The sequence below is a fragment of the Sciurus vulgaris genome (genome assembly GCF_902686455.1).
Source record: "Sciurus vulgaris genome assembly, chromosome: 17".
In the NCBI taxonomy this organism is placed as follows: domain Eukaryota; kingdom Metazoa; phylum Chordata; class Mammalia; order Rodentia; family Sciuridae; genus Sciurus; species Sciurus vulgaris.
Window position 1 is genome coordinate 18539366 of NC_136478.1, and position 25658 is coordinate 18565023.

Consider the following 25658-nt stretch of genomic DNA (forward strand, 5'->3'; position numbering starts at 1 on the left):
TTCATCCCAGCAGTCTATGGGTATGGGTAAGTGGACAACTCAAGTGTAAACCCCTGGACATGGCATCAGGGTCCTCACAGGCTTGCCCATCTGCTTGTCCTGGTTCATATATCAACACATACTTAGGTGCATCTGTGACCACACACACACAATCTGAAGTTTACACACAGTGTACATCACAATCTGAAGTTCAGCTCATCCCTAAGCAACCACTATGCCTTTTCACTTGCTGTTTCCTTTTCCTAGAATGCTTCTTAGAAATCTTAAAGATTTGACCTAAATGTGGCCCACAGGAAGCCTTGCCTGACATTTCCAGGAAGTTTTTGTCTGTCTGTTCTTGTAACAGAGTCAGTTCCTCTGTTATATCAGTGTTAATTCTGTTGGGATCGTGTATTCATTGTCTTTCTCCATGGCTGGACTATATGCTTTTCATCTTTGCATTCCTAGCATCTTCCACAGTACCTAGCATTTATAAGTGTTTAATAGAGTCTGCTGAGAGATGAAGAAAGCTGAACCTATCTCTGCAGGCTGAGAGACTAGAACCAGCAGTGGAGGGGCAGGTTTGAGATGCTGAGAGCTGTGTCCTGTTTGGCTTCCTTGGTTGACAGTAGCTGTTCTCTGCACATCCTGTTGCTTTACCAGCCTTGCTTCCCTTGAGCTTCAAAGCAGTGACACTCCTTGTCTTTATAAGGCAAGCTGCTAAAGCTCCTTTACCATCACGTTCCTTCCAGCAGCCCACATTAGAGCATAAGGCATTTCCAAGAACTACTGCTGCTTTGGAAAGCCTTTGTTAAGTCCCAAGGCTCTGCCAGCAAGATGCATTTGTCAGCCATCTTTTTGCAATATACACACACCCCCGCACCATCAGTTTTATGTTGCTTCTGATTGGCTTATTTTTTCACTATCTAGGCCAAAAGCAACATCACTCATCCTTCTGCTAGCAATTAGCTAACTGAATTCAGGTGTATATTTCCCTAAAGAAATCCTCCCTCCAATAACTTTCCAGGTCATAACATATGAAGAGTTAAATTCCTACAAGTAATATTCAGGCAGATGAAAGTGCACTTTAAGTCAGCCCACAGACCAGCATTGATGTACTTCTGTGGCAGCCTCAGTCAGCAAAGCCAAAGGGCAGCTAAACCCAGACTTTCTGGAGTGTTCATCATTCATTCTTTCAACAAAAAATACATTGAGGTACCATGGGCACTGCTCTGGGTGATGTGAATACAGCAGAGAACAAAACAGTTATTGAAGCCTTGGGGAGATTAAATCTGTTAAAGGAGACTAGAAAATCATAAATAAGCAGGTAAGTGGGCTAGGGAATGCTTTCTGTAGTTTCTCACAGCACCCAAATGACCTTCTGTGAGTAGACTTGTATTCTGAAGTCAGAACAAGGATTGGCTGAGGGCATTCAGGAAACAGCCTTGTTGAGGGTTCTGGGCCTAGAACAAAACTGACACCTTGGATCCGACATGCATCATGACCACACTGTAGTGATTGCAATCTTTATTAATTTATTTGCTTTATTTATTCTCTTTTATAGGTTTTGTCACACATTCCTTTCTTGTATAAAATGGTGTTGCTCACACTTTACACTAGTGGGAATAGCAGAAAATGGAGATGTCAGTTCTATAAAATAGATCATTTTTTTCCTCAACTAGCACATCTCCTCTCAAACCTGTTGGACTATTATTACTGATCAACCCCAGAGCACACACATGGTACCAAACAACATTTCCAAATAGGGAATCCTGGGCCATCTTCAAATAGGTTATTGTTCTCAAGAGAGATTTCCTTTTCCTTTACCTGGTCCCTCCCCATGTGGCCAATTTAGAGTTGTTCAAGGACACTACTGTTTTCCCTCTGAGGTAGTATCTTGAGGTTTGAACCTGAAGGTGAAATAAGTGGCAAGTTCAGGTTCCTGAGATGTGGTCTGTTTAGCATGGGCTTGGGGGTGACAACTCTTCTAGGATCTTCCTAGTTTCACTCTTTTCTCTATTTCACACATCGTCTATTTGTCCACCACCAGTCAGACCCAAGTGGAGTCCTTTCATCCTGCTATTCTCTTTCCATGCCTCCTTTATTTCTTCATATCCCTCAAGGTCTTCTCTCTGACTTCCAGAGCCCAGGTTGGAATTGCTGTGTTTACTACAAATTCTGTGGGCTCTGCCCATTATAATCCTGTGCTGGCTTTTCCTGTGGTTTTGGATATTTGGCATCTTTCTCAGTTTTATGAGTGTGGTCTACCTCCATGCTAGCTCTTTTTGGGATCCCCTGTGTTTCTCTTCGCTTTTCTTTCCAGAGAAAAAAACAAAACAGTTATTGAAGCCTTGGAGAGATTAAATCTGTTAGAGGAGACTAGAAAATCATAAATAAGCTGGTGAGGGGGCTAGGGAATGCTTTCTGTAGTTTCTCACAGCACCCAAATGACCTCCTGTGAGTAAACTTGTATTTCTGAAGTCAGAACAAGGATTGGCTCTGACCTTTCACTTTCATGAATTCTTTCATGTAACAGCATTATGGGCACTTTCTACATGCTAGGTTCTAGACTACAAGATGGAATGCATCATGCAATCTCTCCTCAAGTTGCCTCTGGATAGGGGGAAGGTCCAGCCTACATCTAACTCAGATGCCTGCAGAGTAAAGCTTGCAGGTGTCTGGCAACAAAGGCAGAGGATGACCCACTATTGCTTGGGAGGTGCCAGGCCCTGCAGGCAGAGAAATGGTGAGAGGAGTTTTCTGATAGAGGGAAGAGCATACTTAAATCTGAGGAGGCATCAAAGAACTTGAAGTATTTTTGGAGTTTGGTGGAATTTGGTGTCACTGATTATGCAGTGAAAACAGAAACAATGGTGGGAGATGAGACTAGAAAGGTAGTTTAGGATCTGACCACTAAGAGGAAGAAAATTAATATATTATTTCCTATTTTATTTCCTTTAATCCTTACAATCGTACCTTCCATATTTTACTGACTCCACTTTGCAGGAGGTTTGAAGAGATTGGGTTAGAGTGGGAGATAGATGGTTAGGAACAGTGATTAACAGGGCTGGGGATGTAGCTCAAGGGTAATGCTTGCCTAGGGTGGGGAGAGGGAGAATGAGACAAAGGGAGGGAGGGAGGGAAAAAGGGAGGGAGAAAACAATGTTATTTGAACACTTTCAAGTGTAGAGAGGGTCAGGAGACCAGAAGATCAGGACAGGGGGAAGAGAACAGAGAGAAAATGGAGAGGCAGGAGATGGAGTCATAGGACTTGTTGATTGACTAGATAGAGAAGGTGTTAATAACAGTCCCTTCTTTCAATCCTTTAATGGTTTCTCTTAACCAGAGTACAAATCATACCCTCTCAGCTAGCTTTCAGGGGCCTCTAGTTCTTATTTACTCTTTTCAGTTAATGTTCTTCATTTCCTCAATATCTGTGCACCTCAACAATGCCACATTTAAGGCGCAGATACAAGTAGCTTGATATACTTCTCTACCCATCAATCCCTCTTCCCTGCCTTATCCCTCCTAGGTACATCACCATTTTCCCTTTTTTTTTCTCAGTTCTCAGCACAAATTCTCCCAAGTTGTCATCCTTCATTTTAACTCAATACTCTTACCCACCCATGGATGCAGAATCTCTTCTGGACTTTGTAGCATCTGTGAGTCTTTTGCTTTTTTTTTCAATTCTGGGGACCAAATCCAGACCTCTCACATATTAGGCAAACTAAGATACATCCCCAGTACCCATGATTCCTCTTGGCTGGAGGCCAACTTCTCACTCATACAGAAACCCTTATCTTCCCAATTTCCCTCCTCAGGATAGCTGACAAATTGACATAGAAGCTAAAGCAGTGTGCAGTACCAAACCAGAGGGACCAGAAAGCTGGTATCCCCTTCTAATGCTCCAAAAAGAATTTCTAGTGTTCCTGGAGACCCAGAAACTTCATAACTCATGCTAGATATTATCTCAGCATATGTAAATTTTTGGCCTTCATGTTTTTCTTTTCGTCCAAGTGGACAGCTCCTTGAGTCCAAAACACATCATCTGACTGTGGCCCTGGAAATGCACAATGAATATTTCTCAAATAGATGAGTGACAGACTCCCAGTGTTCCATGCATGTGCTGCGTGTCCTCTATTGCCGAGTGTCTCAGGAAAACACTTCTTACAACCCTGCCATTGCCCAGGTCTCCCACAAATCCTCCTGTTATCCAAAGTGGGGAAGATTCTCCCACCTCTAGTCCACCTTTTCTTGCAGATCTTAAGCTCAGTTTATAGTTATGGCCACCAGGGGGCTCCTTTCAACATACAGGATTCCCAAGAGCAACTTCACAAGGGCTTCTCACATAGCTAGGAATTAGAAGCAACTTCCTTTGTCAGTACTGAATCTGAGGCGTTGTGCCCATGTCTTAGAGGATAAAGTTGGTCTTTTTTTTTAAATTTATTTTTATTGTAAACAAATGGGATACATGTTGTTTGTACATGGAATAAAGGCATATCGTTTGTGTAATCATACATTTACATAGGGAAATGGTGTTTGATTCATTGTTATTTTTTCCTTCCCCCCACCCCTCCCACCCCTCTTTTCCCTCTATACAGTCCCTCCTTCCTCCATTCTTGCCCCCCCACCCCCCATTATGTGTCATCATCCGCTTATCAGCAAGATCATTCGTCCTTTGGTTTTTTGAGATTGGCTTATCTCACTTAGCATGATATTCTCCAATTTCATCCATTTGCCTGCAAATGCCATAATTTTATTATTCTTTATAGCTGAGTAATATTCCATTGTGTGTGTGTGTGTGTGTGTGTTGTGTGTGTGTGTATATATATATATATATATATATATATATATATATATATATATATACACCAGTTTATTTATCCATTCATCAATTGAAGGACATCTAGGTTGGTTCCACAATCTGGCTATTGTGAATTGAGCAGCTATGAACATTGATGTGGCTGTATCTCTGTAGTATGCTGATTTTAAGTCCTTTGGGTATAGACCGAGGAGTGGGACAGCTGGGTCAAATGGTGGGTCCATTCCAAGTTTTCTAAGGAATCTCCACACTGCTTTCCAGAGTGGCTGCACTAATTTGCAACCCCACCAGCAATGTATGAGTGTACCTTTTTCCCCACATCCTCGCCAACACCTATTGTTGATAAATTGTTGTATTCTTGATAATCACCATTCTAATTGGGGTGAGATGGAATCTTAGGGTAGTTTTGACTTGCATTTTTTCTTTCTTTTTTTTTGGGGGGGGGGTGCTGGGGATCGAACCCAGGGCCTTGTGCTTACAAGGCAAGCACTCTACCGACTGAGCTATCTCCCCAGCCCCTGCATTTCTCTTATTACTAGAGATGTTGAACATTTTTTCATATATCTGTTAATTGCTTGTACATCTTCTTCTGTGAAGTGTCTGTTCATTTCCTTAGTCCATTTGTTGATTGGGTTATTTGTATACTTCGTGTAGAGTTTTTCGAGTTCTTTATATATTCTGGAAATTAGTGCTCTATCTGAAGTATGAGTGGCAAAATTTTCTCCCACTCTGTAGGTTCTCTTTTCACATTGCTGATAGTTTCCTTTGCTGAGAGAAAGCTTTTTAGTTTGAATCTATCCCAGTTATTGATTCTTGCTTTTATTTCTTGTGCTATGGGAGTCCTGTTGAGGAAGTCTGGTCCTAGACCGACATGTTGAAGATCTGGACCTACTTTTTCTTCTGTAATCTGCAGTGTCTCTGGTCTGATTCTGAGGTCCATGATCCATTTTGAGTTGAGTTTTGTGCAGGGTGAGAGATAGGGGTTTAATTTCATTCTGCTGCATATGGATTTCCGGTTTTCCCAGCACCATTTGTTGAAGAGACTATCTTTTCTCCATTGCATATTTTTGGCACCTATGTCTAGTATGAGAAAATTGTATTTATTTGGGTTTGTGTCCATGTCCTCTATTCTGTACCATTGATCTACCTGTCTATTTTGGTACCAATACCATGCCGTTTTTGTTATTATTGCTTTGTAGTATAGTTGAAGTTCCGGTATTGTGATACCCCATTTCATTCTTCCTGTGAAGGATTGCTTTAGCTATTCTGCGTTTTTTATTCTTCCAGATGAATTTCATGATTGCTTGCTCTATTTCTGTAAGGCACATCATTGGTATTTTAATTGGAATTGCATTGAATCTGTATAGCACTTTAGGTAGTATGGCCATTTTGACAATATTAATTCTGCCTATCCAAGAACATGGGAGATCTTTCCATCTTCTAAGGTCTTCCTCAATTTCTTTCTTCAATGTTTTGTAGTTTTCATTGTAGAGATCTTTTACCTCTTTGGTTAGATTGATTCCCAAGTATTTTATTTTTTTGAGGCTATTGCAAATGGAGTTGTTTTCCTCATTTCCCTTTCAGATATTTCATCTCCTGTATATAAAAATGCTTTAGGTTTATGCGTGTTGATTTTATAGCCTGCTATTTTGCTGAATTCATTGATGAGGTCTAGAAGTTTTCTGGAGGAGGTTTTTGGATCCTCTAAATATAGAATCATGTCATCAGCAAATAGTGACAGCTTAAGTTCCTCTTTTCCTATTCGTATCCCTTTAATTTCTTTAGTCTGTCTAGTTGCTCTGGCTAGAGTTTTGAGGACAATGTTGAATAGAAGTGGTGAAAGAGGACATTCCTGTCTTGTTCCCATTTTTAAAGGGAATGCTTTCAATTTTTCTCCATTAAGAATGATGTTGGCCATGGGCTTAGCATAAATAGCCTTTACAATGTTCAGGTATGTTCCTACTATCCCTATTTTTTCTAGTGTTTTGAGCAGGAAGGGGTGTTGTATTTTGTCGAATGTTTTTTTCTGCGTCAATTGAAATAACCATATGATTCTTATCCTTAAGTCTATTGACATGATGGATTACGTTTATTGATTTACAGATGTTAAACCATCCTTGCATTCCAGGGATGAACCCCACTTGATCGTGGTGCACAATTTTCTTAATATGTTTTTGGATACAGTTTGCCAATATTTTGTTAAGGATCTTTGCATCTATATTCATCAAGCGTATTGGTCTAAAACTTTCTTTCCTTGATATGTCTTTGCCTGGTTTGGGATGAGGGTGATATTAGCTTCATAGAATGAGTTTGGTAGGGTACCCTCCTTTTCTATTTCCTAGAATACTTTGAGAAGTATTGGAATGAGTTCTTCTTTGAAGGTCTTGTAGAACTCGGTTGAGAATCTGTCTGGTCCTGGGCTTTTCTTGGATGGTAGGTTTTTAATGGCTTCTTCTATTTCATTGCTTGATATTGATCTGTTTAAATTGTGTATGTCCTCCTGGTTCAGTTTGGGAGGAGCATATGTCTCTAGAAATTTGTCAATGTTTTCAGTAGTTACTATTTTGTTGGAATACACATTTTTGAAGTAGCTTCTCATTATGTTATGTATCTCAGTGGTGTCTGTTGTGATATTTCCTTTTTCATCACGAATTTTAGTAATTTGAGTTTTCTCTCCTCTTCATTAGTGTGGCTAAGGGTTTGTCTATTTTGTTTACTTTTTCAAAGAACCAACTTTTTGTTTTGTCAATTTTTTGAATTGTTTCTTTTGTTTCAATTTCATTGATTTCAGCTCTGATTTTAATTATTTCCTGTCTTCTACTACTTTTGCTCTTATTCTGTTCTTCTTTTTCTAGGGCTTTGAGCTGTAATGTTAGGTCATTTAGTTGTTGACTTTTCATTCTTTTCTGGAGTGCACTCCATACAATGAATTTTTCTCAGTACTGCTTTCATAGTGTCCCAGAGATTTTGATATGTTGTATCGTCATTCTCAATGACCTCTAAGAATTTTTTTATCTCCTCCCTGATGTTTTCTGTTTTCCATGTTTCATTCAATAGCATATTATTTAGTCTCCAGGTGTTGGAGTAATTTCTGTTTTTTATTTTGTCATTGATTTCTACTCTCAGTCCATTATGATCTGATAGAGCACAAGGCAGTATCTCTATTTTTTTGCATTTCCTAAGGGCTGCTTTGTGGCATAACATATGGTCTATTTTTGAGAAGGTTCTATGTGCTGCTGAGAAGAAAGTGAATCCGCTGGTTGATGGATGGAATATTCTACATATGTCTATTAAGTCTAGGTTATTGATTGTGTTATTGAGTTCTATGGTTTCTTTGTTTGGTTTTTGTTTGGAAGATCTATGTAGAGGTGACAGCAGTGTGTTAAAGTCACCCAGGATTATTGTGTTGTGGTCTATTTGATTCCTGAAATTTGAGAAGGATTTGTTTGATGTACAGGGGTGCACCATTGTTTGGGGCCTAAATATTTACTATTGTTATGTCTTCCTGATTTATGGTTCCCTTAAGCAGTATGAAATGTCCTTCTTTATCCTTTCTGACTAACTTTGGCTTGAAATCCACTTTATCTGATATAAGGATGGAAACCCCTGCTGTGTGTGATAGGTTTTTTCCCATCCTTTCACCTTTAGTTTGTGGATATCTTTTTCTATGAGATGAGTCTCTTGCAGGCAGCATATTGTTGGGTCTTTCTTTTTAATCCATTCTGCCAGTCTGTGTCTTTTGATTGATGAGTTTAGGCCATTAACATTCAGAGTTATTATTGAGATATGATTTGTCTTCCCAGTCATTTGGGCTTATTTTTGATTTTTAACTTGGCTTGGTTTCTCCTTTGAGTGGTTTTTCTCTAAGGTAGTTCCTCCCTTTGCTGACCTACATTGTTGGTTTTCATTTCCTCCTCATGGAATATTTTGTTGAGAACATTCTGTAGTGCAGGCCTTCTATTTTTAAATTCTTTTAACTTTTGTTTATCATGGAAGGATTTTATTTCATCTCCAAATCTGAAGGTTAGTTTTTCTGGGTATAGGATGGCAACCATGTTCTTTCAGAGCTTGAAATATGTTGTTCCAGGCCCTTCTAGCTTTTAGAGTCTGGGTTGAGAAGTTGGCTGCTATCTGTATTGGTCTCCCCCTATATGTAATCTGATGCTTTTCTCTCGCAGCCTTCAAAATCCTATCTTTATTTTGAATGTTAGGCATTTTCATTATAATGTGCCTTGGTGTGGATCTGTTGTGATTTTGCGCATTTGGTGTTCTGTAAGCTTCTTGTATTTGATTTTCCATTTCATTCTTCAGGCTTGGGGAATTTTCTGATATTATTTCATTGAATAGGTTGTTAATTCCTTTGGTTTGAATCTCTGTGCCTTCCTCAATTCCAATAATTCTTAAATTTGGTCTTTTCATGATGTCCCATAATTCTTGGAGATTCTGTTCATGATTTCTTACCATCTTCTCTGTTTGGGCAACTTTATTTTCAAGATTAAATATTTTGTCTTCATTGTCTGAGGTTCTGTCTTCTGTCTTCCAAGTGGTGTAGTCTTTTGGTGATGCTTTCCATTGAGTTTTTTTATTTAGTTTATTGTTTCCTTCATTTCAATGATTTCCGTTTTTTTTTTTTTTTTAGAATCTCTATCTCTTTGTTGAAATGATCTTTTGCTTTCTGCAGTTACTCTTTCAACTGCTTATTGGTATTATCAGTCATTGCCTGCATTTGCTCTCTTATCTCATCCATTGCTTCATGAATCATCTTAATCATGTATAATCTGAAGTCCTTTTCTGAAATTTCTTCTACCATACTGTCATTGGATTCTATTAATATAGAGTCTAGGTTTGTTTGGATCATTTTCTTCCCTTGTTTTTTCATGTTGTTCATGTGTCTTCCCCTCTAGCAATGAAGATCTAGGGTATTGCAGATTTCCCCCTATAGGCTTATAGTGGCCCTACAGGTTTCCAAAACCTTTTCTTTAAGGGGAGATCAATATTAGCAGTGCCCAATTCAGACACTATGCAATCCTAGACCAAATAGCCCCTATGAGGACAATAACAAAATTATCATAATAAACAGAATGAGTTCAAATATTATCTTCAGTATAAAAAACAGATTTGCAATAAGGTCTGCAGTTTCTAATGGAGGACAAAGAGGATGCAGAGGGATGCAGGATGTAGCTGTTAATGGAATAAGAAAAGAATATACAGAAGTTCTAGATAATAGAAAGGGTGAGAGTGTAATCAAAAGAAATTGGATGTTAGCATGCAAAAAGGGAGAAAAAGATTCTGAGGGAACAGGTAAACAAAAGGAAAAGAGAGCAAAAAAAGTAAAGAAATAAAAACTTAAAATTGTTCAATAAGGAGAAGAAAGAAAAGCTACACTATAACAGTCATATAGTATTCAAACTTCCCCGTCTTCAGTAGCCTGATGCATGAGAGGTACCTGACAATGAGCTTCAAGTCTCCAGCAGGCGTCTCAGGATGGGATTTGCCCCACCTAAAGATCGGAGCTATGGCTTCCAGGATTATCCAAGATGGCTGCTCTGGCTTCCAAATGTGTTGGCAAATGGGGAGCTGCAGCTTGGGGTGTGGATGTGGTCAGCTGGAGCTCCTGGAGGCGGGGTCCTAGGGGTCATGAGTGTTTGGTGTGGTTGCGGGATCCTGGAGGCCAGGTGCAATCAGTTGGTCTGGGGTCCCAGTGATAGGATGCAGTCAGTTGGTCTGGGGGTCCTGGCGGCAGGGAGCAGTCAGTCTATGTAAGGGCCCTGGAGGCAGGGAGTATTTGGTCGGGCTGAGGGATCCTGGAGATCGGTCTCAGTCAGTCTGGCCAGGGGTCCTACGGGGCCTGGCTGTTGTCTCAAACTGGCGGCAGCCACGTGTAATCAAACCTGCAGGTACCGTGACAGTGAACTTCTAGGCAACAGCAGGCAGCTGGCGCTCCACTGGTGGTCTGCGGTCAGTCTGCTGGTAGCTGTCAGATGATTGGGAGGTGAACCTCTGGTGGTAGGTGATGGGTAGGTGAAAGGCAGGCGATGGACAGGCAAGAGGCAGGCAAATGGTGGATGATAGGCGCCTGACAGTGAGCAATTTGCACTCAGAAAAGTCAGCGATATGCTGGCAGACTGCAGGTGATCACAGTAGACAAATGGGGTAAACAGCAGGGGATCCATAAGCAGCAAAAACTGCCTCACCAAAAAACAGATATCCTCTGCTTGAAACCGGAGTTACGGAGTGACAAGGAATGCAGCCTCCCTCTAATCTACCATCTTGGATCTCCTAAAGTTGGTCTTTAAAGGGTCACCTACCCTACTGCTTCTAAAATTTTATTAGGAAAATACTATTTTCTTCTAGAGTAGGGTCAGAAAAAAATCAGCCTGATATTATGATAATCTACCTCCTACAAAACTATTAAGGAGGAACAGGTCCCTCGTTGGGTGAGTACAGCATGAAGACTCTCGGCCTACCCTCACCCCTGGACTTTAGCCCTCCCTAGTTGGTGCAGTCTACTTCAGCCTCATTCATCCCTGATCACTGACTCCTTTAAGCCAGCTGCTCTGGAGGCTTGGGAGGCTTCTTGGACAAGTCTCAAAGCCTTTGACCTCAACTGTCTCATCAGCAAAACACTACATCTGTCTTACAGAGTTGTGTCAGGGTAAATGAGCAAATGTGTATGAAAGTGACTTGAAAAATGAGGAACCCTGTGGCAGTATAAGACACTTTTATTACACCTTGGCCTCATTACTTAGTTCACTTCCCAAAATTAGGATAGACACCATGAGCAAATCACAAAGATAACATAAAATTATAAGACCAAAAACTTGTTCAAGAATCAGAAGAGAGGGCTGGGGTTGTGGCTCAGTGTAGAGTACTTGCCTAGCATATGTGAGGCACTGGGTTTGATCCTCAACACCACATTAAAAAAAAAAAATTAAGTTATTGTGTACATCTACAACTAAAAATATTTTTTAAAAAAGAATCAGAAAGCTGAGCATGGTGACACACGCTTGTAATCCCAGCAGCTCAGGAAGCTGAGGTAGGAGGATTGTGAGTTCAAAGCCAGCTTCAGCAACAGTGAAACACTAAGCAACTCAGTGACATCCTGTCTCAAAATAAAATAAAAAGGGCTAGAGATGTGGCTCAGTGGTTAAGTGCCCTGAGTTAAATTCCCAGTGTACCCCCCCCCAAAGAAAAAAATCATAAGAGACAGTTTTTTTATCACACTATGTGAAGCCCTATATTGCCTTGTGTTTCTTCAGAGTCCTCACCAGCAAGAAGGTCCTCACCAGATAGCCTCACAATCTTGAACTTCCCAGCTCTCAGAACTATGAGCCAAATAAACCTTTTTAAAAAATTATTTATTTATTTTGGGACCAGGTATTGAACTTGGGGTGCTTAACCACTGAGCCACATACCCAAACCTTTTTTATTTTTTAGTTTGAAACAAGGTCTCACTAAATTGCATAGAGTCTCACTAAGTTGCTGAGGCTGGCCTTGAACTTGCAATCTTCCTGTCTCAGCCACCTGAGTCACTGGGATTACAGGCATACACCACCAGTCTTGGCTAAACTATTATTATTTATAAAAAGAATCAGAGAGATATAGTCATTGGGATTTTGAATATAAGCATTTCATATTATAGTCCTAAATTTTTACATTTTTGTGATTGAGTTGATTTATTTTAAAATACTTTACCAAAGTGAGTCACATACTCTTTTTCCTGGTATTCACTCTAAAACTGGTAGATAGTTACTAGGTTCAGATTTTCAAGGGGGCAATCTTCTTTATCTCACAGATTCTAGATAATCTGAAGGAAGGGAAACACCATCTCCGTGTACGGCCTGCAGATATACCCGTTGCTGAGAGAGCATCTTTGAACTACTGGCGAACCTGGAAGTGTATCAGCAAACCCTCAGAATTTCCAATAAAAAGCCCAGCCTTCACAGGTACAATCAGGGATAGGCTGCCTGTCCCACCACGAGGACGACACCAGCTTCACTTCTCCTTAACAGAATTGACTTCCATACAGAGATATTCTCATCTCTGAGTTCATTCTGGATGATTTCTCTACCTCTTGGTCATCTCTTTGATCTAGTACTCTTCCACTTGCTCTCTCCATAGCTGCTTGCTCACTGCTACTCAGCATCCTTCTCCACACTCTTTCCTCTGCAGACTGGTTTCACTTGGGGAAAGTGAGGATGTATTCCACTCCCACCCAGAAGTCAGGGAACTTCACCATTCTTTCAAGTTACCTCCAATCACCAAAGAATGCCTCCAAGTGATCTCTATCTAATGAGTACCTTGCAGCATAGGTCAGCCTATCGGAGATACAAAACAAGGCATTTATGATTATTGATGGGTTTTGAACTTCCAGGAGAGTCAAAAGCATCTATTTTATCTGTAAATTCAGTGTTTGGTTTGGTTCATTAAAAAGAAATAAATATAGGGCTGGAGTTGTAGCTCAGTGGTAGAGTGCTTGCCTAGCATGTTAGATCCTCAGTGCCACATAAAAAAATAAATAAAGGTATTTTGTCCATCTACAACTAAAAAATAGATATTAAAAATCTTCTTAAAAAAAGAGCTAAATATATAAATAAATTTAGTGAGTTTGGGTACATGAGCCAAAATGTCACAACATATTCCACTCTCCTTCAATATCTGTAGAAAAAACAGATTTCCATGCTCTAGTGCCCACCACACTCCTTCTGAGCCTTAGGACTAATTCTGAAAAGAGAGAGAGTGTGTGGCAGGGACTGTCTCCTGGGTAGTCCATCTGGCTTCATCTGGGGCCCCTGGATCAGTGAGAGCCCTGATCTCAGGTGATGCCTCCTTTGTGTTCTCCTCCAGGCCTACATGACAAAGCACCTTTGGGTCTCATGGACACACCACTGTTAGACACAGAAGAGGAAGTGCACTACTGCTTCCTGCCCTTAGATCTAGTGGCCAAGTATCCAAGCCTAGTGACTGAAGACAACCTACTATGGCTGGCTGAGACCGTGGCCCTGATCGAGTGCGAGTGCAGCGAGTTCCGCTTCATTGGTGATTGCTCTGTCTGTGGGTGGAGCAGGCTGATAAGGTTATCTACCCCTCTCTACCCCATTCCCTCAGAGGCCCAGCTTGGTGCACAGGGCCTCAGAGTTTCACTGGGCACAGGTGCAGAAGCATGACAGTCTTTCAGGAGGCAAGCACATTGCAGTATCAGACTCTCACTTGGCTCAGAGCTATTTTAGTTCCTATTTCTTTTGGGATGGCCTGACTGTAAAGAGGCACTGAAGCTCCCTGAGGTGATGTCAGGGGCCTCAGGAGTCAGTGTGAAGGTCAGAGTGATCAGCTGAACTCTTTACTCTGCCCTTACATCTCCAACTGGGCTCCAGGCCTCAGTACCTCTTACCATAGAATGAGGATATAGAATTGTTTCAAGAGATGGTCCTACCTGCTCCTAATACAAGGGAAGGAGTCTAGAAGGTGACAGTTTTCCCAGAATGGTCAGTGTGAGCTAGTGACCTAGGGAGAGATGAGATCTCCCAGTTTGCTTGGGGAGAGAGCCTCCCTCTCCCCACTGCCTCAGGACCCACTCTGTTAGGGATATGAATGGAATGGCTCCCTAATTCCAAGCTGCAGTGTGCTGCTGCTGCTGCCCAGAGTAGGCAGTAAACACTCAAGTTGCCTAGAACCACAGCCATTCAGATTCACGTCACCTCAGAAGTTGTCTGTGATATGCTTCTGAATCTCCAAGTTAATTCACACAGGATGTTAGAAATGGCTGTATCTCTGCTTCTCACACTGCAGTCCAAGCAGGGACAAACTCCAAGTGCCACCTGCCAGCCCAGACTCAGCCAGGCCCCTCCTCTTTAAGCAATGAGATAACTCCCTGCTCTGGGGTCAAGACTCACAGAGTAAGTTTCAGAGTCAGTGTGCTCACCATGAGGGCCTGGCTTGGGATTCCCAAGCCAGGCCAAAAGAGGCCACACCCATGGATTCAAACACAGGAAAACAAAATAATTTGGGGTCTTTTACCTTGAAAATGACAGAATCAGAGCTGATCAGGTATGACTAGAAATTGTTCCAGAACAAGGAGAGCCTAGGATAAGCTGCAGAATCAAAAACCTGCCCAAACCTGGACCTCCAGTGAAATAAGAAGTAGCCTTGTTAACTCATGTTGTTTACCTTTGTTTTTCAAGTGAATTTTCTCCGCTCACACAAGATTTTGCTACCAGATAATTTCTCCAACATAGATGTGTTAGAAGCAGAAGTGGAAATTCTAGAAATTCCTGAGCTCACAGAAGCTGTACGGTTGTACCGGATGAACATGGGTAGGTCATCTGGGAACCTTGGCCTTCTCTTGACATTCTGGGTCCATGTGAACTTGAACTGGAGAAGCCAAGAACAAACATTTTCCCATTTTGGGCTTTGGGTAGTAGTGAGTGGAGTGGATACTCTTAGAATCCAAGAATAGGATTTGGCTTGAAACCCTGCATGCCCTGTCTGCTCAGTGCCCGACTGATGGAGTTGGGGGGCAACTGCCAGAGCCAAAGAAATCCTCTCCCAGCCTGGAGCAGGAAGAGCCCAGCCTGGATGGAGGAATCAGGCCGGAATGTCCTAGGGAGGGAGGTGGACCTAAGGCAAGCTCTAGGGGCAGGAGCTACTTGTCCTGCATGAGGAAATCCTGGGCAACTGAAACTTGTGGCATCCACTTGTTACCTCCAACCTTCTCTTCTAGGCACAGCTAGAGAGCATGGGAAATACTTGGGCAAATTTCCCACTGGTGCCTCAGTTATCCCACTAGCCCCCAAATTCCCTTCTCCCCACTTCTAACAACTATTGGCTACTATGCATATTTCTGCCTATTCCTGATATTTCCTGTCTCCTGTTTAGGCCAGATTTTCATGCTACTAGCCCTGTCTCATTCCAGCTGCTCCATCTCATGATTTTGATTTGCTTTACATCATCCCATTTCCTAATTCCTGTTCATCCATGGAAGCTTCTGTGCATGTTGTAGGAGCTAACTACCTCTGGGGACCTCGGCTGGTCTTCTGAGAATATGTAGAACCTTCTCAAATAACAGAGCTGCAAAAAAAAGAAATGACTGACTTGCACATATGCAGTTTGGTCTGGGCACCACCAGACATTTGTCCCTTGGGAATGAGGCCTTTCCCTGACTTCAGGCCCAGACTCTTTCCAGGAGAATGGAGTCCCATCCTATGTGGTAGGAGTGACATTCTGCAGCAGGTCTCAGGAGCCTGTCCCAGGGCCTAACAACCCTTTTAAGAGTATTGGTTCAACCCCCTCCTTCAAGGGCTTATGATCCTCAGATAACTTGGATCATTGTGAGTTCGGCAGAGTAGTGCCTGCTCCACACAAGAAATGTAAAGATGGATTTGTGTTTGTAGACAGGCTCTCCACCAGTATAAAGCACAGGGTTAGCATTTAACAAAGCATCCTAACTAAGGGAGACAACTCTAGTAGCCCTAAAGAGGACAGCTGATATCAAAAACCCAGCCCTGCCCTGCTTAGCTCTGCAGTTACTTGTATTAAAAATTTTGCCCTAAACTGCAAACTGGGCAAGGGGAAGGTACTTAGTTAGCCCCTCAGGATAGAGTTTATTTGTGAAAAGATGATAGCACTAAATCTCTCACAGGGTTGCTCTGAGAATTGGAGATAATCCATGAAAATTCCCTAGCAGCTTGCTCTCTGACCCACTATTGCAGGCTTCTATAAGCTATGACAACTGTGTTCTTTGGATTATACCTTGTGTGCTGGCTGCAGAAGAATGAGGTCCCACCCATGATCCAGCCACCCAAATACCTAAAAGTAGCTCTATTTAGTATGTATCTGAGGAAAATTCTGCCCAGGAGAGCCAGCAATAGGGACTGTATGAATATTGGAAGCCTGTGCCACTCATCCAGCTCTGTGCTATGGTTGCTGGTCTTTTACCCTAGAATAGTTACAGAAGGATTTGGAACTAATGGAGCCTCCTGCAGAGGCTGGGGCCAGAAGTCTGCTATACTGAGTTTTCTGAAATTCAGATGTTAGTGACATGGCAAATAAATCCCCACCCTGCCTTACTATCTAAGAAATAGTTTTGACCTCTAAACCTGACTGAGTGTACAAAAAATATACTGATGTTGAGAAAATTCACATTTGGTCTGTGCAAGGATATAACCTCCCTCTAAGCCACTTAAGTACTACTTGTGGCAGCAAGAGGAATTAAGACCCACAGCCTCCAATTCAGCTATGTCCAAGGGGGATATGGAAGTCACACTTTTATCCCTGGCACAGGTGGTTGTTCCCGGACCTCCTGTCCTCCCCCAAGCCCCGGAAAGGGGGTACGTGCAGCCGGTCTGGAGTCTGTGAAGCCACTGTACATGATGGCCCTTGGTCTGCTGGTCAAGTACCCAGACTCTGCACTAGGACAGCTCCGCATTGAGAGCACGCTGGATGGAAGCAGACTGTACATCACAGGGAACGGAGTCCTCTTCCAGCATGTCAAGTAAGGCCTTCCTTAGGGAGGTGCTCAATCCCATCAGGTTGGGTTTTGCCCTTCTCTTGTAACAACCTGAGGCCTTCCTCAGAAACCAGAGGGAGAGAATGTCCTTGGGGTCAACCCGTCATTTTACTCTGTACCACCACCACTGGGTTAGAGCCTCTGAGGAGATGACTGGAGTCAAGGTACAAGGGTCCCCACAGCTCAAAGGCTTCAAGCTATTCATATTTCTTTTCTTTACCATTCATTTTCCTGTGCTAGGTCTGAGGTAACCTGACCAGTCATACCTTCAGAGTACTTGGGCACCCCACTCCAAGAAGACCCTTCTGCAAATGTCCTCTTTACCCTTGGGAGGCTCACTAGACAGAGAAGCCTGAACCTAGGGTGAGCTTCTAAGAAGCAAGGCAGGGCAGATTTCCCAGAGGTGGTGATGCTTTGATGGATGAGCTCAGAATGTCCCTGTCAGTGCTGGGACATGAATTTCAATACTGTTTTATAGAAGGGCAAAAAGAAGTTAGGAACAGTGGAGCAACTCTGTTAGGGTAGTAAAATCCATTAATACCAAACTAAAGGTAGAAGTGGGTTTCCCTAAGCACCTGGGGAAAACATCAGCTGACCCTCAACAATTGTCTTAGCCCCAATCCTATGACTTGGAACTCTTTTGGCCCATACATACCATTATCCATCTCTCCCAGACATGTCCACCCCTAATGTCATAGAAGGCAAAGACAAATGCCTTTGGAAGGATGATAGGGGAAATGGGGGTTGCTGTCAGCCTCTTTCCTGGGCACATAGGGTGTTAGTAATCTCTCAAGGATCTTGCAGGCTGCTACACCTTGACTGAGACACCTTGGGAAGATACTTATTGGGGCAGGAAGGAAGTGATTGGACCCTGGCCCGACTTCTAAACATGAGAGAGGGCCTGGAGACTTGAAATGAGTCAATTTAGCAGGATTTGTTGAAATAGGTTAAGCTCAGTTCTAAAAAGTTGTGTCCAGGTTTACTCTCCTTTAAAATATCACCAGATTTCCAGTTAAATCAAGGAAATGATGCTAGTGGTGCTAGGTTTGAGACAGCATTGGGGCATAAATCCTAGGCAAGTTTACAGGCTACATTCTTTAGGGGCACAGTGCTGAGGCTCTTCATGACAGGCTTTCCTCTGGGCAGGAACTGGCTGGGGACTTGCCGACTTCCCCTGACGGAGACCATTTCTGAAGTGTATGAACTCTGTGCCTTCCTGGACAAGAGGGACATCACCTATGAGCCAATGAAAGTAGCCCTGAAGACTCATCTGGAACCAAGGAGTTTACCACCCATGGATGTGCTCAGTAAATGAGAAAGTTTCTTGGTTTGAGTTTAGCATTGGGTAGGGGATATCTAGGGGATCCTAGAAAGATGAGTCAGGCAAGGACCAGGAACTGTAGATGGAAGAGGAGGGGAAAATCAGACCAACATTCATGAGTTCTCTAAAGGTAAACTTCATGTTAAGATCTTCTTCCTCATGTCCAAGTCCACAGTTTGTCCCAGTAGTACAGACAGGGCTGCTACCCAGTCTAGGGCTGCATGGATCCCCAAAGGCAGGCCTGCCATGGCCCCAAGAGCCAACATATTGTGCTCATTTGTTTCTTACAGTCAGGCAAAGAGGAATGGTCCCTGGGTCCATTTAACAGATGAAATAAAGGCTCAGGGGGAATCTTGTTCAAATTATACAGTGACTAGGGTTTGAATCTGAGTCCAAAGTCAGTGCTGTTTCACCATTTAATAACCTCTTAGTTGTTTAGATTAGATTTAAGCTGTAGTGACATTCAATATTTATTGAGCACCAACAGTATATCAGGACAGGGGTACATATTGGAGGTAGAGAAGTGAACAACACAAACTCAGTCCATACTTCCCTGGACTGATTTGTTTTCGCAGTTTAATTCTATGCTTCCTGCCTCTTGGTCATATAATCTAGTTTTACACTGTGCACTTAATGCTCACAAGAGAATGGTTCTCAAACATCAAAATAAGGCCTAAATATAGTCACCCCCCAAGAAAAGGGTCATGGGTTCATCTTCCCAGCACAGAGCCCTGTGACATACCTGGAGACTTGATTGCTAGAAAAGTGACAGTAATTTGATAAAAGCTGGCTCTATGACATCTACTAAATCTCAAGCACAGACATAGAGAGACTCCTAGCTCCAGTGTGAGAGGCCACAAAAGTGGCTGCACCAGGACACAGCCAGCCAGAAACCAGAGGCAGGTGGCAATGTAGATGGAATCATCAGCTGAGCTTTCTTGAGGGAGGTGGGTCAGGAGAAGGAGCAGTGCCCCTGGGATTGGAATTCCAGAAGACTTCCCCTTCCTACCCGAGAGTTGCCAACTGACCCTCAAAGCTGTTGTTCTAAGTCACCTCACCTCCCAGGAAGCTGTATGGTGAAGAGCAGGGAAGGCAGGTATTCAGGATTTCTGCTGCTTCTCAACTTAGGTCATGTGATATTAATGGAGAAGATAGGGGACCTTAATATGCAATACACTAATGACCAAAAAGTCCTAATTTTCCTTCTGGCCATATGATATGTTCCCTCTCATTGGTTTCCATAGATGAGTGGACAGCAGAGATTACTGTGTATTCCCCACAACAGATCATCAAAGTTTATGTTGGAAGCCATTGGTATGCAACCACCCTGCAGACCCTGCTGAAGGTACTGCTAACCCCAGATGCCCTCTTCCCACTTTGGCTTCCCTGCCTGAGTTGCTTTGGGACCTGTCAGCTGACCCTCACACAGCCTCCAGCGCCTGCTTAGATTGAGGACCTTCTCCCAACTCCACTGCCTAGAATCTCCTTACTTTATGGCAAGAAATGGAATGAGCAGCATTCTGGGAAGGCCTCAGCAATGTGGGTAGGGAGGAGGCCAGTTCTGAGGGGCCTGGCCTGAGGAGGAGGTAGGATGGTGTTCCAAATTCCTTGGGGAGGGGGGAACCAGCAAAAGTTGAAGCAGAGATGATGCGCATCTCCCAGGGTGCTCTGTTCCCCACTGTGCCTATAAGACAGGGAGATGGAAATCCCAAAGCATCTGCTCTAGTGTGGCCAGGGAAAATTAAGTGAGAGGTGATTGACCTGCCCCTCTCTAAAGACCTAGCCCTTGGTCTAACTGATTCTGGTGTCCATCCCCCTCCAGTATCCAGAACTGCTGTCCAACTCTCAGAGAGTATACTGGATCACATACGGACAGACCCTGCTTATCCACGGGGATGGCCAAATGTTCCGACATGTTCTCAACTTCCTGAGACTTGGAAAACTGTTTTTACCGTCTGAATTTAAGTAAGCAAAGCAAGTAATCATATGATGAAATCACTGAAGCTGACCTCTTCTTCAACAAAGGAAAATTTTACAGCCTTCAGTGAGGAGGTTCTATTGTTTCCAACATTGGTGCTGTTGTTCAACACAGCTTCTCTGGGGGCTTACGCATCCACCACACTCGCACCCTAACTGCCCAGTCTGACATCTCCTTGTGTTTGCAGGGAATGGCCTCTCTTCTGCCAGGAGGTGGAGGAATACCACATTCCATCCCTCTCAGAAGCCCTTGCACAATGTGAGGCATACAAGTAAGGAAACTTCACTCAAGATTCCATGTTTGGACCTTTATATTCCTCTTGGAAATGCTGTCTCAACTGCTAGTGGGACCTGTTCTCCCTGGGGCTGAAGGAGTAAAATAGGCTCAGGATTGGCCAGTGATCTAAACAAAATCCCTTAAGAACTCCTTTTCTCCACTGCCTATCATTAACTCCTTCACCAACCAGCTGATGGACTGATAGAAGTTTCCATTCACTAACGAACCCCTCTTGGTCTTTGTAGGTCATGGACTCAGGAGAAAGAATCTGAAAATGAAGAAGCTTTTCCCATCAGGAAGCTGCATGTGGTGACAGAAGGACCAGGGTCACTGGTAGACTTTAGTAGAGATGCCAAAGAAGTAAGCCCTGATCTTACTTGGTTATGCTCCTCTCAAAGAATGCCACCACAAGGCTTGGGGTGGGCTGGGGCAGGCCCAGGTACTGAGGGGTATGGTCGTGAAAGAGCAGGACCCACACTGGTTCATAGTACAGGAACTGGTTTCTGAATCTTGAAGGAGGCACAGGGACATGCTGACCTCTTGTGCCCTGAGATGCCAATAATCTCTCTGGTTAAACTGAGAAGCCGCTGGGCTGGCACCACCCCCATTCAGATCAAGCAAATACAATGTGTGACCCATGTCAGGGATAGGATTGTTCTGTGTGAACAAAGAAGTCTTGGAGGCTTAGTTTATTAGATCTTGGGCAAGGGTTAGAGGACAATGTATAACATGCCCAGAACTATTATGTCCCTCCTTTCTCAGACCACAGCCTGCATGCCACCTATGGACTTCCAAGACTGCAATGACAGGACTCCATGGAACAAGGCCAAGGGGAATCTGGCCAGGTCCAGTCAGATGGAAGAGCCTGAACAGTATACTCGAACCATCCAGGTCTCTCTGTGCCGAAATACCAAGAGGGCAGGCAATCCCAGTGCATACTCACACTGCTCTAGCTTGTGTGCTAACCCCAGACACTGGGGAAGCCACTCTGAGAGTCCCCCAAAGAAGAAGTGTACCACAATCAACCTCACACAGAAATCTGAAACTAAAGATCCCCCTGTCACCCCCATGCAAAAGCTCATCTCTCTGGTGAGGGAATGGGACATGGTCAATTGCAAACAGTGGGAATTCCAACCAATGACAACCCCCCGGAACAACTCCTTGGAGGAGGCTGCCCTGAATTTTCCCTCGGGAAGTGAGACTGCTTCCCAGACCAGCACCTCAGTTGGTTGGAAAGCCCACTCCATAGTGTCAGAGAAGGATTCAGGTCTACAGGCAGGGGCTGGAGCTGGAGCAAAGGACAAGGGGCCAGAGCCAACCTTTAAGCCGTACTTCCCCACAAAAAGAGCTATTGCCCTGAAGGACTGGGGCAAACAGAGAACAAAGGAGAGAGGTGAGTCCTACCCCATTCTTGACCTAAGTCTCATTTACAACAGAAAAGGCAAAACCTGTGACTAAGACCACAGAGCTAGTTAGTGAAAAAAGGAGACGACAGCCTGCCCTCCAATTCCAGCTCTGTGCCAGGCAGCAGTCACAGAAATTACTGGAAAGCTGGCATAGCTTGGGGAGCCAAGAGACCATATAAGGTGAAGTGATGAGTGCTGTCGAAAGGGAGAACATAGGTAGTAGGAGCACAGGGAGGCTAGGGGCAAGGCAGAGGAAAAGTCTAGGGTATTTGTGGAAAGCACAGAATTTTGGTCTAGATGGTAGACTGGCTTCCTATGCAGAAGCCACAGAAATGAGGCTGAAGACACGGATCATTAGGTTGAGCCTTGTGGGTCAAGTTCAGGATGTGGTGCTCTGTTCTGACCTTGAGAGGAGCAAGCAGCCCCTGAAGGATTTTAAAGGAGCATGTGGTCAGGTGGGCACCTTAGAAACCTTGCTCAGGGACACAGGAAGTATAGCATGGGGGGTGGTGGTGCCAGAAGCAGATATTCTTTCTAGTTGGTTGAAAGAGAGTAAGCAGATTTTTAGCATGGTGACTGCTAGGGGGTGGGCACCTACTGAGGTGGGAGGACAAGAGAAAGTAGATCTTGCAGAAGAGCACAAATGGCATGTGAAATGCCAAGGGACACACAGGTGGAGAAGTCCAGGAGACAGGAGGGCTTATGGAAACTAGGATGCAAAGAGTTCATGTGTGGCTGGTAGTGGGGAGGTGGCCCAGGGAAGTATGCTGAGAACTGCCATGCCAGGCTGTTTTCTCTGCTACCTCAAAAGTTCTTCCTAAAGTACTGTCACTTTCCCTTCTAGTGGCTCAGGCCCTGATTGGAGGGACTTTCTTGGACTTTGCCTGTGAGCCCTAATTTGGTCTATCAATCTTCAGGAAGACCAACATCCATTCTTCCAGTAAAATCTGACCCAAAAAGCTCCTCTCATTTTAGTTTTATACATTCCCAGTCCTTCACTGATATTTTTAATTGGCCCTATTTGATACTAGTGTTACTTCAACAGAGGAATTTAGAGAGTTCCTTGGGGTTCTGAAATTCAAGATTTGGCTTGCAATGATGCCAGGGAGAAGAAAGGGTGCCACTTCTAAGAAGCCGGAGGCCTCTGAAAGGGTGGGGTGACTGTACTAGTCTGTCACCAGAGGTCCCCTTTCCTTGCCTAGGCTCTTAGCTTAAGCTCTCAAGCCTAAGAAGAACCCTCTGCCCTTGTTTTCACAGAAAGCTCTGTACCTGAGCAGCCTCTGCCTAATGCCAGTGAGGTAGACAACCCAGGGGTCATCCTTAAAGTGACTCACCCCCCTGTGGTGGGTAGTGATGGCTCCTGCATGTTCTTTGAGGACAGCATCATCTACACCACACAGATGGATAACCTCAGACATACACCACTCACAGCCAGCCCCCAGCCCCGAGGTGAGACTTTGGAGCCATGCCTAGCCCTATACTTCCTTGTGGAGAGGCCCCACCCCGGGTACTTGAGGGAGACTGTCCCTTAGGAGCCCTACACCTCTCCCTGCCCACTTGGCTATCTCTAAGGCTGTCTGGCTTTGGGGAGATATGGTCGTAACCACTCTCACCTTTCCCCACAGATGTGACTTTTCTTAGTTTCTCTCTATCCTGGGAAGAGATGTTTTATGCACAGAAATGTCACCGATTCCTGACTGACATTATCCTGGATTCCATCAGGCAAAAGGATCCCAAAGCCATCACAGCCAAGGTGGTCTCTCTGGCCAACCGGTTGTGGGTATGTGTGATAGACCCCAGGTCTCTGGGGCACCCTGTATCTTCTCCACCTGTCCTGTCCTACTGCCCTTCAATAAGTGGTGCAAGGCAAGAGGAAACAAGCTGAGACAGGTGATAAAGGGAAGTCAGGGCAGAAGGATGGTAGGGGGAAGGGCAGGGACAAGAAGGCAGGGTGGTTTCATCTGGACCTACCCTTAGCCAAGAGGTAGATATGGAGTGCCTGCCCCAGACCCTGTGGTTCCTGCAGGCCCATGAAGTCCATGCCCTGCATTTAACTCTGAGGGGCTAGGAGCTTCCCATGGCCCTGCCTGACTGTGGGCTCTCCTGGCAGACTCTGCACATCAGCCCCAAGCAGTTTGTGGTGGATTTGCTGGCCATTGCTGGCTTCAAGGATGACCGGCACACTCAGGAGCGCCTGTACAGCTGGGTGGAGGTGAGCCCACCTGCACCCCATTGGGAATAGCAACCCTGTGGACGCCTCACTATCTTGCTGCACAAGGGCCAGGCTAGTGCTGTCCAGAAGGCAGCTAGATTGGCAGCTAGGCCACTGGCCCCTGGTCTCAGGGAGGGAGAAATGGTGAGTGAAATGAACTGATCCAGAGTAGTCAAAAAGCAACATTTAGGCCATTGGTTTTTATAGTTTTCCTCCAATGATACCAACTATGCCTTTTTATCACTAACAACCCGAGCCACACTTGGGAAAGCATGTCCCATAAACCCAAGCTTGTACACATAGGACTCAGGCCTTTCTAACTTTACCTTTTAGCCACAATATTACCATTTTTTCATCTTTAAGCTTTAAAACATTCTTTACATATAAGTAAATGTTCAATAAGGACAAAGGAATGATCAGAGTTTTTTTCTGATCCCTTAAAATGATTTCTACATTGTAGGTGGGAAAGATTTAGCTAATTTCTCATTAATCTGGCATTTCTGTAATCAAGTGCATTATTATAATGCAATTCACCATTAACACACTAGTACTTAATTAAAAATCTGGCTTGTCTATTGTATGATAAAGTAGATCAGAAGCAGGAAACACACATTTGACCATCTGGTTATTTTTCTCAGTTCCCTGGTAGTCACTCCTAGCTACAGCCCTGTGAGATGCTTTTGGGCAGAACTAAGCCCTAATGCATCAAAGTTCCCCAATAAGAAGCTTAACCTGTCCCTGTCTCCATCCTGATGGGAGAACTCCACCTACAATGGAGCTATGAGTAGACGAATGGCCAGAAAATCATGAGTAAGGCGGCCTTTTCTTGCAGCTAACACTGCCTTTTGCCAGAAAATATGGCCGCTGCGTGGACCTGCTCATCCAGAGAGGCCTGTCTAGATCTGTCTCTTACTCTGTCTTGAGCAAGTACTTACAAGAGGGCTAGGGTGCCCAGAGATGCTGCAGGCCCCCACCCACCAAGGCTCTTTTAAATCCCCAGAATGCATGTGCCCATCCAAATCAGTCTATTTTTTAATTATAAACAAATAAAACAGTAGATCATAAGTCAAAGGTCTAGACTCCTTCTCTGAGATACCAAAGGACTAAGGAACAGTGAGATAATAACATACAACTCTTAACTGAAAGCTGTTCAAAAGGC

At 43.8% G+C, this 25658-nt stretch overlaps 1 protein-coding gene across 3 annotated transcripts in view; it reads left to right on the plus strand.

Annotated features, from left to right (window-relative positions):
• The window catches only part of KCTD19 (potassium channel tetramerization domain containing 19), a gene marked incomplete at its 3' end in the record, with an annotated part of 42294 nt that extends 16849 nt beyond the window's left edge, over positions 1–25445 (plus strand). The window contains exons 3-16 of one of the 3 annotated variants that reach the window (XM_079119754.1): positions 12597–12747; positions 13649–13840; positions 14983–15114; positions 17081–17291; positions 18453–18613; positions 19872–19972; positions 20450–20592; positions 20793–20876; positions 21127–21241; positions 21644–22274; positions 23545–23736; positions 23913–24067; positions 24398–24499; positions 25332–25445. In XM_079119754.1, the coding sequence (XP_078975880.1) occupies positions 12597–12747; positions 13649–13840; positions 14983–15114; positions 17081–17291; positions 18453–18613; positions 19872–19972; positions 20450–20592; positions 20793–20876; positions 21127–21241; positions 21644–22274; positions 23545–23736; positions 23913–24067; positions 24398–24499; positions 25332–25445 (2484 nt within the window). The remainder of the gene's footprint in view (positions 1–12596; positions 12748–13648; positions 13841–14982; positions 15115–17080; positions 17292–18452; positions 18614–19871; positions 19973–20449; positions 20593–20792; positions 20877–21126; positions 21242–21643; positions 22275–23544; positions 23737–23912; positions 24068–24397; positions 24500–25331) is intronic. The other 2 variants (XM_079119755.1, XM_079119756.1) reach the window with 2 other exon arrangements.
• Between the last annotated feature and the right edge of the window lie 213 nt (positions 25446–25658).